This window comes from Chiloscyllium plagiosum, chromosome 18, assembly GCF_004010195.1.
Source record: "Chiloscyllium plagiosum isolate BGI_BamShark_2017 chromosome 18, ASM401019v2, whole genome shotgun sequence".
Taxonomy (NCBI): Eukaryota; Metazoa; Chordata; class Chondrichthyes; order Orectolobiformes; family Hemiscylliidae; genus Chiloscyllium; species Chiloscyllium plagiosum.
In genome coordinates this window covers 62,332,050-62,348,113 of record NC_057727.1, presented here as the reverse complement: position 1 = coordinate 62,348,113, position 16,064 = coordinate 62,332,050, and the positions used below count along the sequence as shown (strand labels likewise).

General features: G+C 42.2%; 1 protein-coding gene across 3 annotated transcripts in view; it reads right to left on the bottom strand.

Moving 5' to 3' along the window:
• The window catches only part of LOC122559128 (E3 ubiquitin-protein ligase RNF123), a 389,631-nt gene that overhangs the window by 235,200 nt on the left and 138,367 nt on the right, over nucleotides 1-16,064 (bottom strand). For all 3 annotated transcript variants that reach the window (XM_043708460.1, XM_043708459.1, XM_043708461.1), the window contains exon 24: nucleotides 6,158-6,303. In XM_043708460.1, coding sequence (XP_043564395.1) covers nucleotides 6,158-6,303 — 146 coding nt within the window. The remainder of the gene's footprint in view (nucleotides 1-6,157; nucleotides 6,304-16,064) is intronic.

The following is a 16,064-nucleotide window of genomic DNA, read 5'->3' as shown; positions in this document are numbered from 1 at the left end:
CCTTTCACATACCTAAAAAAGCTTTTACTATCCTCCTTTATATTTTTGGCCAGTTTACCTTCGTACCTCATTTTTTCTCTGCATATTTCCTTCTTAGTAATCTTCTGTTGTTCTTTAAAAGCTTCCCAGTCCTCCGTTTTCCCACTCATCTTTGCTATGTTATACTTTTTCTCTTTTGACTTTATATGTTTCTTAACTTCCCTCGTCAGCCACAGCCACCTCTACCTCCTCATAGGATCTTTCTTCCTTTTTGGAATGAACTGATCCTGCATCTTCTGCATTATACCCAGAAATATCTGCCATTGTTCCTCCACTGTCATCCCTGCTAAGGTATTGCACCATTGAACTTTGGCCAGCTCTTTCCTCATAGCTCCATAGTTCCCTTTATTCAACTGAAATATTGTCACTACCGATTGTACCCTCTCCTTTTCAAATTGCAGATCGAAGTTTATTGTATTATGGTCAATCCTTTTCTTACCTATAGCATTGGTTCCAAACAGACCACAACCTCTCTCTGTTCTCCTACTTCTAAGAAAATGGTCCATATGCATTCAGTGATGACCATTTCATTTGCACCAGAAAGGAAACACACGATACAAGAAAAACTGTTAAAGTTCTGCTCTTTCTGCAATCTTTTCTACATGATGCCACAGATGTGCTCCAGACCCCTAAGCCCGCATCAGTCCCCCCGGACTAAAAACCAGGGAGAAAAGTGCAACACTCCTGGGAATAACTTTGCTCATTTTATGGGTTTTTTTTGGGGGGGGGGGGGGAAGAAAGAGAGGACAGAGTTAAGTAACTTCCCAGTGCCTACCTTTCATCATTTACTTTGAATTTGGTTCCCATTAGAACTCTCAACAGTAAGCAACAATTAAAATTGAATCCTTGTGACACAATGAATCATCTTAATTGGTGCATCTGACATATCTGCAGTGCCATGCTCAGTGAAGATGTGTCATGTTCCTTATTTTTAAGATACAATTTTTATTCAGTATGAACTCTGTTCCATTTAACCTTAAAAAATGCTGAAAAGATAGCTGCTGAAAGTCAGCTGACATGGCTTGCGTATACAAGAACTAACTCCCAATTTGGAAAATCATTAAAATATAAATTTTGTAGTGTAGTCCCAATCCCATTTGAAAGGGCATTCTGGATACAAAATCAATGAACTTGCAACTTTTATTGTCTGGACATTTACAGAAACTAAATTATCATAATCCTCCAGACTCCATATTTATGAACATGAAACTCAGCAAATGGAGAAACCAGTTTACCACAAACCGGCTGAATGGCTACCATATATCCCCAAATAGTGAGCAATGGCTTCTAACTTTGAATCATTTGTGTGGACCACAATAGTACTGATCATGTATTCACAAGATCAAAACTAAGTTCAAGTAAGGCAACAGATTATTCTAAGCAGCAGCCCAGGATAGTTCATTCTGGAAAGCAAGAGGACACAATAACCACCCTCCAGCCTAATAGAACCATACCTAATATTGTCAATCAACCAAGGTGGTGAAAGAGGTGCTTTTTCTCCTCTCCACCTACAAAACAGTATCTCTTTTTTTCTGAAAGAACTGAGCCACAACGTTGAAAACCCAGAGACTTCCAACTTCCATTCAACTTTAAAGAGGATATCATCTAGAATGGGGCGGCACGGTGGCTCAGTGGTTAGCACTGCTGCCTCACAGCACCAGGGACCCAGGTTTAATTCCAGCCTCAGGAAACTGTGCAAACTCTACATAGACATTCTCCCAGTGTCTGCATGGGTTTCCTCCCACAATCCAAAAGAGATGCCGGTCAGGAGAACTGGCCATGCTAAATTGCCCACAGTGTTAGGTGCATTAGTCAGAGGGAATTGGGTCAGGGTGGGTTACTCTTCAGAGGGTCAGTGTGGACTTGTTGGGCCAAATGGCCTGTATCCACACTGTAGGTAATCTAATCTAAACTGCAATGCTTTCACTTTAAAATACTTATTTAAATAGTCTTAATATTCTATTAATAATGTAAGTTTATCTGTAATCTGCAAGATTTAACATTTATTGTGTGCAGGTGTCTCTGTGTTTGAGAGAGTATAGTCTATTTACAATCAGAGTGCAGTGTGAATAAATTTTCACCTTTTCTTCCGATTTAAACTTACCAGAAAAGCTCTTTATGCCTATCCTTTAAAGTCACAACATTCATTTTAAAGAAAAGGAGTAATGTTAACCCACGCTCACATTGGGTCCATAATAATAGGGCAAGGAAAGTCAAAGACATACAAGATATACCCAACTTCTTGAGCTGTTAGGATTGAGTGAAATTTTGTTTTATTTCGGTTCAATGCTCAAAGATTCCCATTGAGGCTGTATCCTACTGTTTCTGAATACTGACATCAATGCCCCTCCCTTCTCAGACAATAATTGTAAGTTTAATTCCCATTGCAGTGTCCCCACCCTGTATGCATTCAGCATTTGTCTGTCAACTCTATCAACGACCTTCCACACACTTACTCATTCTTCCCCACTATGTAGATAATTAATCCAAGGCTATATACAATCAGAGTACAACATTGGGATAAAAGGACTTCTGTGGCGCAGTGATAGAATCGCTACTTCTGGGACAGAAAGCTTGAGTCTCCCTGTCCTGGAGTCACAACATTGAGATAATAATCAACAATCAAGGATGGGAAAATCAGCTGTTTTCCCTAGACATGAGAACTGAATAATTCTCAATTAGAATACCATCTACTAAGCCTGTCTGACCTCATAAATGTCTATAATCAAGTGTGGAAGAGATGAGTGGAATCATAATTCAGCAAGGAGTTGGCATTTTTAGAAAACAGACAGCAATGAAGTGGGATAGGGTATGAAGAAACACTACATTCCATGCATTCATAATTAGAACCTGATCTCCTTTCACATCAATGTTGCTGCAAGACTATTTTAATGACAAACATTGTCAAGAGTCACTTGAGACAACTTGACTTCCATTTCACTGATGAGTGGGGTTTATTACAGTGTGACAAGTTCACATAAATGTTGTCCATTATAAAACTGGAGAAAATAATTTATAATTTAGAACATATGGCATTTAAAATAGAGCTTGAATTAAGTCAACACATTCTGATCTAATTATTCCTTACTCTCTAACCCCAGTTCACCTCTAAATTATATCTAGTCTTAATTCCATGGGTGATCAACTGGCAAGTTAATTAATTAACTGCTTGCAATGAAGATGTAACATCACAGATGGCTGTTTTAAATGGGATTCCATATTAAGAGGGTTCATGGCATCTGTCATGAGTGAGTTGAAGTGATGATTGTTGACTGGTTTCTTCAATCAGTATGTACCTAATTCTTCCTCAGCATCACTATCTGCTGTAGCTTACTTAACACCAGGCAGGAAAAGAGTGTCACATCCATGCCTACAGAATATCAAGGAGCAGTAATAACACTTTTTAAAACAAGGTACCAAACCATTACCAATCTCAGACAGAAATGCCGGGTAGATGCAGCAAATACTGACTTCAGTCAAAGTGAAATGCTCATTTGGACAGCCACTGCAGCCAAATGGCCAAATTGCTTCCTTCTGCACTGGAATAATGCTGTGATTCTGTGAATATTAGGTCCTTTCTAATTGGTCCTCACATCAGTATTATACCCAGACACAAGTTGCAAATTCCATAACTATGTAGCACAGAGCCATGGCCAGAGCTATTCAAAGTGCGACACCTCTAATTACACGCTAGATAATTTACACTTACGCATTAAGCAGCTAAACACAGCAAACCATCTCTGAAATATGGAGCAATGCATCTCGCTCCTTTCCATCTTTCTTCAGGTGCCTTCTTTGTACTTTTCTCTTTGGGTTGTGGGATTTCTTAGAACTCTCGTGTTGGAAGAAAAAGCTACAGAAACAGATATCCATATTTCTGAGAAACTGAAAGACCTCAGAACTTTAATAGACAGCTATTGCTGGTCCATGAATGTTGTGATAAGCCCTCCTCCATTGTAAGGCCTGCAATCTTCAGGTCAGTGAAACAAAAAAAGTGAGAGAGAGAGAAATTCCAAAAATTACTTGTAACTTTACACACAGAGCAGACTGTGATTGTCAGACAAGAGGTTACAATTTCCAGCAAGAGACTTCTGTTGAATGACAGACATAGCCATCACACATGCAGAGACACCAGAAAAACAACAACAGACTGACTCGTCACAACAACAGACTGACTCATCACAACAACAGACTGACTCATCACAACAACAGACTGACTCATCACAACAACAGACTGACTCATCACAACAACAGACTGACTCATCACAACAACAGACTGACTCATCACAACAACAGACTGACTCATCACAACAACAGACTGACTCATCACAACAACAGACTGACTCATCACAACAACAGACTGACTCATCACAACAACAGACTGACTCATCACAACAACAGACTGACAGAACTGAACTGCCTCTGCATCTTGAACACTCCATCTACTGGGATTAATGCAATACAAAGTATACTGTTCTGCATAATGGATGTTGTTCACATGGTGATCATAGTTTAATTGTGTGCTGCAGAGCTACTGATGATCCTCGAGTGAGATTGTTCAGCCTAGCCACAGAGATCACAGGTTTGCTTTTCTCTGCTTAACACTCAATGACAGAGTTGGCCACATCGAGGTCTTAATGCATTTCCGGTCAGTGATTGGTATGGCTGCAATAGACCTGAAAATACCATAGGACCACATGCATCTGGCTAATCTCAAAGATCAAGAGAAATCTAAGTTATTTCTCCCTCTTCAAGCTCCTGATCATTTTCAAATGCTAACATTGATCCAACTTCCTCTTGATTTGTTTCCAGAGACAGTCTGCTCCAAACATTTATGATCCTCCACACGAAGTACATAAATTCAACCTTACTATCACCTGTTCCCTGCAGAATGAGAATCTACACCCTACAGTTTGAGGTTCTGGCATCATTTATGTGAATTCAGTCACACTGCACCCACAGCATTCGGGAAATGTCAATGAAATTTTATCACATAAATGCTCCCATCTTCCTGAGCTTCCAGTGCTCTTCTCTCAACTCGGTCAATGGTTATGGCTTCCCTATTGTAAGCCCATATTCAAAATTACACACATCTCTATATCAGGTCAAATAGTGTCCCACACAAGCTGATAATTACCCCTTTTAACTACACTGACTATCTTCTAGCCATATTCCTTGTTCTTACGTAAAGCGCTTGCTAAAATTCAAGTAAGACAGCTGTTCAACTTCCACTGTCATGTTAATATTTGACCTCCCTCCCACAATGCCTTACATAATTAGCCCACTTGATTTCAAATGTTTTATTTTGCTCCCTTTTTCCAGATTGCCCTCAAACATTTTACTGATTACAGAATATAAGGCTCCCTGACTTAGAGTCTTTGATACCAACAGTAGCACTTCGCCTCTGAGGTACAAGATTCCAGGTCAAGTTCCTCATGAGGGTTTAAGAGCACAAACATCTATATTAATACTCCAGAATTGTGTCAAGGGAGTGTTGCACTGCTGGAGGTGGCATAATGCAGATGTGTCATTAAACTCAGGCCTATCTGCCCACTTGGTGGATCCAAAAGATCCTATGTCCCTGTTTGGAGAAGTAACAGGGAGTTACCAACTGGTCAATGTCTATCTCTCAATCATCACCACAAAACCTAGATTATTTGGTCATCATGTTACTGTTCCGAGAGATTTTGCTATGTGCAAATTAGCTGTCATATTTCTTATATCAAAACAATGACTACACTTTAAAAGTACTTCAATGGCTATAGAGCCCTTTTGAGATCAGTGGTTGGCATGAAAGGTGCTACATAAATGCAAGTCTGGTTTTTCTTTCCCAGCTAGCGAAACAGGTTCTGTTGTAATAATGCTCAATTAATTGAACATTTGCCTCTGAAGCAGAAGGCTGTGGCTCAAGCATCACTTCAGAGACTAACAAATTCAAGCTGAAATTTCAGTGAAATACTGGTGCCATCTCTTGCATAAGTTGTCAAACCACAATGCTATCTGTGATCTCAGATTGATGTAATGGATCCCACAGCACTACTTTGAAGAAGGAGCAGGAGAGTCCTCCACTAGGTTCTAGACAATCACACCAGCCACTCAAACAGAACGAGCATGTTACCTTGCCGAGCTGTTGGTGCACACTCAGGTTGTACATCATGATAGCACCATCCAGAATTTCTAGTAAAGATTTCTCGGTGATCAGGTGATCTGGTTCATCAGGGGGACGCCCTAACAACAGGCCATCATTTCCATGGCTTCCTTCAACTGTAAGAGAAGCAAAGTATCATTATGCATCAGATTGTAACAGTCTGCAAATAACCACACAGTTCAAACAGCTTTATGAGGATCACTCACAATGTAATTCTGCCACTGCCGTGTTACTGCAGGCTGAACAGATGAAACTTTAATCAGAACCAGGCACTCATATGATTAGTATCAAATTAACACTTCATGATTTACAACCAAAGTCATCGCACAATAGAACTAACAGTCACCAATGGAGATCTTGGTAGGCTTAGGGTTACATGTACCATCATATAACACTATTTAGCTTCACTTGACAAAAATGTAGAAATTGAGAACAGAGTAAATACAACACGCTAAGCCTCTGTCTGAGTCTTTCAAATCTCATAACTGGGAGAACATGCTATCTTCAAGCTAAAAGGAAGTGGTGTTGATAATATGTCCAGTTTGCAGTCTTATCCAGAAATCATTACTACTGTGCACTTGTACTGTTGTGTATCAAGAAGTGGGGCAATTGACTAAATGTAATCGATGGAGAAATTAAGGACTGCAGATCCTGGAGAGTCAGGATCAAACAGGGTGGCGCTGGAATACCACAGCAGGTCAGGCAGAATCTGAAGAGCAGGAGAGTTGACATTTCAGGCATGAGCCCTTCATCGAGAACGTGGGGCTGATGCCCGAAATGTCGACTCTCCTGCTCCTCTGATGCTGCCTGATCTGCTGTGCTTTTCCAGTGCCACCCTTTTCAATAAATGCAACCTACACTGAAGAGTTAACTTTGTAAAGTTTGTAATCTTATGACTTTAGATTTATAGCCTTGGGTATGGGTAGTGCAGCAGAAAGATGGAAACATTCAGTCTGAAGTTAAAGTATCCATCTCTTTCCCTCTCTTCCTTTGCAGTGGGAGAAATAGTTTTGAAAAATCCCAGCAGCCAAGTACTCTACAACACATGCAAAATAAGCTTCAACCTTGAGAGAGAGAGAAACTGGAAAATTAATCATGGAAAACAGGGAAATGGCAGATGAATTGGATACCTTACATCTAACTTCCCGTACAGGATGCAAATAATATTCCAGAAATAACTGTACTATAATATGAAAGGGAGTGAGAAACTTGTAACAAGTACAATCACCATGGAAAATATAAATAAAATTATTAGAATGAAAATCCTGATAAGTCCTCAAGCCTTGATGGACTTTACAGAACATGGGACATTACAGCGTTGTACAGGCCCTTTGGCCCTCGATGTTGTGCCGCCCTGTGAAACCAATCCGAAGCCCATCTAACCTACACTATTCCATTCTTGCCCATATGCCTACCTAATGACCAGTCAAATGCCTTTAACGTTGGCAAGTCTACTACTGTTGGAGATAATGCATTCCATGCCCCTACTGCTCTGAGTAGAGAAACTACTTCTGACATCTGTACTATATCACCCTCAATTTAAAGCTATGTCTCCTCGTGCTAGCCATCACCATCCTAGGAAAAAAGCTCTCACTGTTCACCCAACCTAACCCTCTGATTATTTTGTATGTCTCAGTTAAGTCACCTCTCAACCTTTTTCTCTCGAACGAAAACAGCGTCAAGTCACTCAATCTTTCCTTGTAAGAGCTTCTCTCCTTACCAGGCAACATTTTAGTAAATCTCCTCTGAACCCTTTCGAAAGCTTCCACATGCTTCCCATAATGCAGCGCACGGAAAACTCCAAGTGTGGCTGCACCAGAGTTTTGTACAGCGGCAGCATGGCCGCATGGTTCCAAAACTCGATCCCTTGGAAGTTTCTCTTAGGGTGATAAAATAAGTAGTTGCTGAGGTTGTAGATGCATTGGTCTTAATTTTAACACTCCCTAGATACTGCAAAGATCCCATCAGATCGGAAAATTCTTCGGGAGAGTTTAAACTAATTCAGCAGGGGGATGGGAACATAAATTGTATTCTGAGGGTTGAGAGTGGCGAGGTCAGAAATAAGGTTTCAAGATCGGTGGAGTTCTACTCCAACGCCAGAAGCATCCAGAACAAGGTGAGTGAACTTGCAGCATGGGTTGGTACCTGGGATTTCGATGTTGTGGCCATTTCAGAGACATGGCTAGAGGAAGGACAGGAATATTTGTTGCAGGTTCTGGGGTTTAGATGTTTCAGTAAGAACAGAGAAGATGGTAAAAGAGGGGGAGGTGTGGCATTGTTAGTCAAGGACAGTATTATGGAGGCAGAAAGGACATTTGAGGACTCATCTACTGAGGTAGTATGGGCTCAGGTTAGAAACAGGAAAGGAGAGGTCACCCTGTTGACAGTTTTCTATAGGCCTCCGAATAGTTCCAGCAATGTCGAGGAAAGGATAGCAAAGATAATTCTGGATAGAATCTGGAGTAACAGGGTTATCATGGGGGTTTTAACTTTCCAAATATTGACTGGAAATACTAAAGTTCAAGTACTTTAGATGGGTCTGTTTGTGTCCAATGTGAGCAGGAGGGTTTCTTGAAACAGTGTGTAGACAAGCCAACAAAGGGTGAGGCCACATTAGATTTGGTACTGGGTAATTAGATTTGAAGGTAGGTGAGCATTTTCGTTATGTTTACTTTAACGATGGAAAGGGGTAGGTATATACCGAAGGGCAACAGTTGTAGCTGGGGAAAAGGCAATCATGATGCGATTAGGCAAGATTTAGGATGCATAAGATGGCGAAGGAAACTGCAGGGGATGGGCACTGCTGAAATGTGGAGCTCATTCAAGGAACAGTTACTGCGTGTCTTTGATAAGTATGTACCAGTCAGGCAGGAAGAAAATGCTCCAGCAAAGGAGCTGTAGTTTACTAAAGAAGTTGAATCTCTTGTCAAGAGGAAGAAGGCGGCTTATGTTGGAATGATAACGTGAAGGCTCAGTTAGGGCGCTTGAGAGTTACAAGTTAGCCAAGAAAGACCTAAAGAGAGAGCTAAGAGCCAGGAGGGGAAATGACAGGTCGTTGGCAGATAGGATCAAGGAAAACCCTAAAGCTTTCTGTAGGTATGTCAGGAATAAAAGAATGACTAGAGCAAGATTAGGATCAGTCAAGGACAGTAGTGGGACGTTGTGTGTGGAGATAGGGAAAGTGGATGAGGGTAATGCTGTTGATGTAGTGTATATGGATTTCAGTAAGGCGTTTGATAAGGTTACCCACGGAAGGCGGGGATTGAGAACGATTTAGCATTTTGGATCAGAAATTGGCTTGCTGAAAGAAAACAGAGAGTGGTGGTTGATGGGAAAGGTTCATCCTGGAGTTCAGTTGCTAGTGTACTGCAAGGATCTGTTTTGGGTCCACTGCTGTTTGTTATTTTTATAAATGACCTGGATGAGGATATAGAAGGACGGATTAGTAAATTTGCAGATAACACTAAGGTCGCTACAGTTGTGGATTGTGCCAAAGGATGTTGTAGGTTACAGAGGGACAGAGCTGGCTGAGAGGTGGCAAATGGAGTTTAATGTGGAAAAGTGTGAGGTGATTCACTTTGGAAGGAGCAACAGGAACAAAGAGTACTGGGCTAATGATAAGATTCTTAGTAAAGTAGATGAGCAGAGAGATCTTGGTGTCCATGTACATAGACCTCTGAAAGTTGCCACCCAGGTTGATAGGGTTGTTAAGAAGGCATCCGGTATGTAAGCTTTTCTTTGTAGAGAGACTAAGTTTCGGAGCCATGAGGCCATAGTGCAGCTGTCAAAAACTCTGGTGCGGCCGCGCTCGGAGTATTGTGTACAGTTCTGGTAATCGCATTATAAGAAGAATGTGGAAGTGGTGGAAAGGGTTCAGAGGAGATTTACTAGGATGTTGCCTGGTATGGAGGGAAGCTCTTACGAGGAAAGGCTGAGGGACTTGAGGCTTTTTGCGTTAGAGAGAAGGTTGAGAAGTGACTTAATAGATAGGGTGGACAGTGGGAGCCGTTTTCCTCATATCCTGATGGCAACATGGAGGGGACATAGCTTTAAAGTGAGGGGTGATAGATATAGGACAGATGTCAGAAGTAGACAGGAAGGAGACAGAAATCAAGAAACTACAAGCTGGTTAGCCTAATATCTGTCATTTAAAAAATGTTGGAATCTACGTCCTTGACTGTTACTGAAGCTGTGTTCATTTGGGCAAGAGGGGAGTATTCCATCATACTCCTGGGTTGTGCCTTTGTAGATGGTGTACAGGCTTTCGGGAGTCATAGGCTAGGAATCCTACAGTGTCACACTGTTGTTAGTGGGTACTCAGTGACAATAAGGCGGTTCAATGTCAAGGAGCAATAGCTATATTCTATCTTGTGGGAAATTATCACTGCCTGGCACTTGTGTCATGCTGTGCAATTGATATTGTGTTATCTTGAGGAAAGGTTAGACAGGGTACACCTGTATTCACAGCAGTTCAGAAGAAAGAGGAGATCTTATTGAAACATAAAAGATTCTGTGGAGACTTGACAGGGTGGAAAATGAAGGGAAGTTTCTCCTTGTGGGTAGAGATTGCAACGAAGGGAAACAGATTGAAAATATGGAAAAGATGGCGATTAAAGGGCTTTTTTTTTCCTCTTGGCGGGTCACGAGTCCTTGGAAATCTCTCCCCAAAAAACCGTGGAGACGGGGTCATTGAATATAGTAAGGCAGAGGTAGAATAATCCCCTTACTAGCTAAGAATCTAAGGTTAGGAGAGGGGTAGATGGGAATGTGCAACTGAGGCCACAATCAGATCAGGCATATTATTAATGAATACTTGAGCAGACTGAGGTTGAATGACCATATGATTTGGATTCTGGATTAGTGGTGCTGGAAGAGCACAGCAGAACAGACAGCATCCGAGGAGCAATAAAATCGACAAAAGCCCTTCATCAGGAATAAAGGCAGAGAGCCTGAAGGGTGGAGAGATAAGCTAGAGGAGGGTGGGGGTGGGGAGAAAGTAGCAGAGTACCATGGGTGGCACTGTGGCACAGTGGTTAGCACTGCTGCCTCACAGCGCCGGAGACCCGGGTTCAATTCCCGCCTCAGGCAACTGACTGTGCGGAGTTTGCACGTTCTCCCAGTGTCTGCGTGGGTTTCCTCCGGGTGCTCCGGTTTCCTCCCACAGTCCAAAAGATGTGCAGGTCAGGTGAACTGGCCATGCTAAATTGCCTGTAGTGTTAGGTAAGGGGTAAATGTATGGGGGGGTTGCGCTTCGGCAGGTCGGTGTGGACTTGTTGGGCCAAAGGGCCTGTTTCCACACTGTAATCTAATCCAATCTCATCTAATAGGTGAGTGGGAGAGGGGATGAAAGTGATAGGTCAAGGAGGAGGGTGGAGTGGATAGGTGGAAAAGGTGATAGGCAGGTAGGACAAGTCATGGGAACAGTGCTGAGCCGGAAGATTGGCAGTGGGAGAGGGACTCCCTGAGATTCTTGTAGAGAGAGGAGGAAAACTTCTTCAAGGCAGGCATCCTTGCAAGAGGATTCGCAGTAGGGTTAAAATCAACGAGGTAAAAACAATGACTGCAGATGCGGAGCAGAAGTAGGCCATTCTGGCCATCAGGGAGGAGAAAGTGAGGACTGCAGATGCTGGAGATCAGAGCTGAAAATGTGTTGCTGGAAAAGCGCAGCAGGTCAGGCAGCATCCAAGGAATAGGAGAATCGACGTTTCGGGCATAAGCCCTTCATTCCTGAAGAAGGGCTTATGCACGAAACGTCGATTCTCCTGTTCTTTGGATACTGCCTGACCTGCTGCGCTTTTCCAGCAACACATTTTCAGCTCCATTCTGGCCATCAGGTCCGTTCCATCATTCAATGAGATCTTGGCTAATCTGTTAATTCCCAACTCCACTGCGTTGGAATGTTAATTCTTGAATGTATCCTTCAGCATGCTAGACACTATGAGCTCAAGCCTTGGACAAAATAGAGAAGGTCGTCTGCCAGCTTAAGAACAGAGTGATATAGATAAGCTGCAGAGCTGGGCTGAGAGGTGGCAAATGGAGTTTAATGCAGAAAAGGCTGCAGGAGCAAATGGTATTCCTGCTGAGGCACTGACTCCCTTACAGATTAAAAATCTTCCAACCTTAGCTTTGAATATACCTGACTCAGCCTTGACAGCTCTCTGCAGTAAAGAACTTCACAGAGTCACTACCCTTTGAAAGAAGAAATATTTCATCTTGTCTTAAACCAGTGACAGATTATGCCCTCTGGTTCTAGATTCTCACCCAAGGATAAATAATCTCTCTGCCTCTATCCCTCTATGCTAAGACTCTTATTTTTCACTAAGTCTAGTTCTACTTCTAATTTATAGATTTGTATTGTCAAAGCACAAGGAAAAGCTGATATTAATACCAAATTAGGCCATATTAGCTTAGCAGTGGTGCACCACTGAACCCAAAGGTTTCCTCAATGTGTTAAACTATTGCTGGTTACCTCATTAACTTGTGGCTGTTAGGCACAAGGTGAATCAGAAGCTGCACACCTCTTTTTTTAAAATCAACCCTATTTTTCAACCCCTATAAGTGTCAGAAGTCATGTAATACCAAGTTGTAGTCCAACAGGTTTATCTGAAATCACAAGCTTTCAGGGCACTGCTCCTTTCTCAACGTCTTCCCTGACAAAGGAGCAACGTTCCAAAATCTTGTGGTTTCAAATAAACCAGATGGATTAGAACCTGGGTGTTGTGTGACTTCTGACTTTGTCCATCCCAGTCCAACACTAGCACCTCCACATCATGGCTACCATTGACACCTGTAAGAGTTTCAATCACATGGAATTTGTGGATAGTTTAATGTTGGAAACTTCGCTATGCTGGTTTCTTTGCTCGATTTTTGCCAGCAATGCTACATCAGAACTCCCAACAGACTGATCCTTAACCACTTTTGGCAAATCCTGCTGCAGGAAGAAACACCTTTCACAATTCCACCTGGGTCCATGCATCGTTTGCGTCTCTAGTTGATGAAGGAGGGCCTGTGCTCACTTCCTGAAGAACTGCATGCCAGGAAAAGTGTTAAGCACCATTCGCAGTCCTTCAGTGACTGAAGGCGTTTGTACCTGCATTCAGCATCAACTGGCAACAATCAGGCAAGTACAAAAAATGGCAAATGCTTGGCAACGACCAGATTCAACAAGAAACTGACCACCTCCCCTTGACAGTCAATGGCATTACCATCAGCTCTGAATTCCTTATCACCAATCTGCTGGGGATTTCATCATCATTGCTACAAACATTGGATTTTGCAGTGTGTAACTCATCTCATATCTTCCAAAGCCTGTATGTCATCGAAAAGTCATACCTTCCCCTTTTGTTCTTTACTCCTCTATATTCCCGTCCTTATCATAGAATCCCTACAGTATGGGAACAGGCTATTTGGCCCAACAAGTCCACACTGACCCTCCAACGAGTATGCAACCCAGATCCATTCCCCTACCCTATTACTCTATGTTTCCCCTTAAAGTGCACCTAATATACACATCCCTGAACACTATGGGCAATTTAGCATGGCTAATTTATCTAACACACACGTTTTTGGACTATGGGAAGAAACCAGAGAACCTGGAGGAAAGCCATGCAGACACGGGGAGAATGTGCAAACTCTACACAGAGAGTCGCCCAAGGCTGGAATCTGGCACTGTGAGACAGCAGTGCTAACCACTGAACCACCACACCACCCACGTTCTCACCATATGACTCACACAAGGTCCCCAACCCCACAACCCAGCAATAACCCATTTTCCTGGCTCTGTAACTGCTAAAAATATTGCAAAATATAGAAACCAAGTGCAGGAGTAGGCCATTCAACTCTTCAGTCCTGCTCCACTTTTCAATGCGATGATAGTTGATTCTCTATTAAATGCCATATTCATATCCCACTTGTTACCCATACTCCTGGATGCCTTTAATTTATAATAATTTATTAATCTCTTGCTGAACACATTCAGTGACTTGGCTTCCAATGCCTTCGTTGGTAGTGGATTCCACAAGTTTACTAACTTTTCAATAAAAAAATCTTTCCTCATCTCAAAGCTAAGTGGTCTACCCTGTACCACAAGACTGTGTTCCCTAGGTTCCCATACTGCTCAACCAAGGAAAACATCCTCCTTGCATACAAGTCTGTCCATCACTGTTAAATCTTACCCACTTCATTCAGATCACCCCTCTCATCCTCAACTCTAGTTAGTACAGGCCTGGTCAAACCAATCTCTCCTCAAAGGACAGTCCTGCCAACCCCAGTATCAGCTCAGTGAATTTCCACTGTACTCTCTCAAGTTACCCTTTCTTTGATACAGAAATCAAAACTCCAGGTATTGTCTCATGGAAGGTCCTGTATAACCGCAGAAAGAAAGCCCTACTTTTGAATTCAAATCCTCTTGCAATGAAAGCCAACACATACTTGGTTCCTAATTACTTACTTTTAGAGGGCTGTTGCCAGGGATGAAGAGTTTGAGCAATAGGGAGAGGCTGAATAGGCGAGGGCTGTTTTCCCTGGAGCATCAGAGGCTGAGAGGTGACCTTAGAGGTTTACAAAATCAGGAGGGGCATGGATAGGGTAAATAGACAAGGTCCTTTCCCTGGGGTCGGGGAGTCCAGAACTAGAGGGCATAGGTTTAGGGCAAGGTGGAAAAGATTTAAAAGGGACCTGAGGGGCAAATGTTTCATGTAGAGGGTGATACACGTACGGATTAAGTTGTTAGAGGAAGTGGTGGAAGCCAGTAAAAGTACAACATTTAAAAGGCATCTGGATGGTTACTTGAATAGGAAGGGTTTAGAGGGGTATGGGTCAAGTGCTGGCAAATGGGACTAGGTTAGTTTAGGATAGTTGGCACAGACGATTTGGACCAAAGGGTCTGTTTCCATGCTGCACATCTCTATGATTCTACACCTGCCAGTGATGTTCATGCATTGCACCATTTTGCACATCCATACTTCCCAATATATTACTATTTAAATGATATTTCATTCTGTTTTTCACAACAAAATGTATTACTGCAAATTTACCTAAATTGTACTGCATCTGCCACGTATTTACCCACTCATTCAACTTGTCTCAATCACCTGGAAGCATCCTTGCATTCTTCTCACAACTCACAGATCGAGCTAGATTTGTATCATCAGCAAATTTGGAAATGTTGCATTTGATTGCCTCATCTAGGTAATTAATATATCTTATGAGTATATCACACTGATCACTGTGATACAAAAGCCATTTATTCCATTCCATTTCCTGATTGTCAACAAATTCTCAGATCATGCCAATAAAGTTACCTTTACGGGTGTAAGTTTGCTCACTGAGCTGTAGGTTTGATATCCAGACCCTTTATTACCTGGCTAGGTAACATCATCAGTGGTGACCTCCAAGTGAAGCAAAGCTGTTGTCTCCTGCTTTCTATTTATATGTTTGTCCTGGATGGGGTTCCTGGGGTTTGTGGTGATGTCATTTCCTGTTTGTTTTCTGACGGGTTGATAATGGTATCTAGATCTGTGTGTTTGTTTATGGCATTGTGGTTGGAGTGCCAGGCCTCTAGGAATTCTCTGGCATGTCTTTGCTTAGCCTGTCCCAGGATAGATTGTTATCCCAGTCGAATTCGTAGTTTTTTTTCATCCGTGTGTAGGGCTATGAGGGAGAGAGGGTCGTGTTTTTTGTGGCTAGCTGGTGTTAGTGTATCCTGGTGGCTAACTTTCTTCCTGTTTGTCCTACGTATTGTTTGTGGCTGTCCTTGATTGGAATTTTGTAGAAGACGTTGATTTTGTCCATGGGTTGCACTGGGTCTTTTAAGTTTGTTAGTTTTTGTTTGAGAGTGTTGGTGGGTTTGTGTGCTACTAGGATTCCGAGGGGTCTT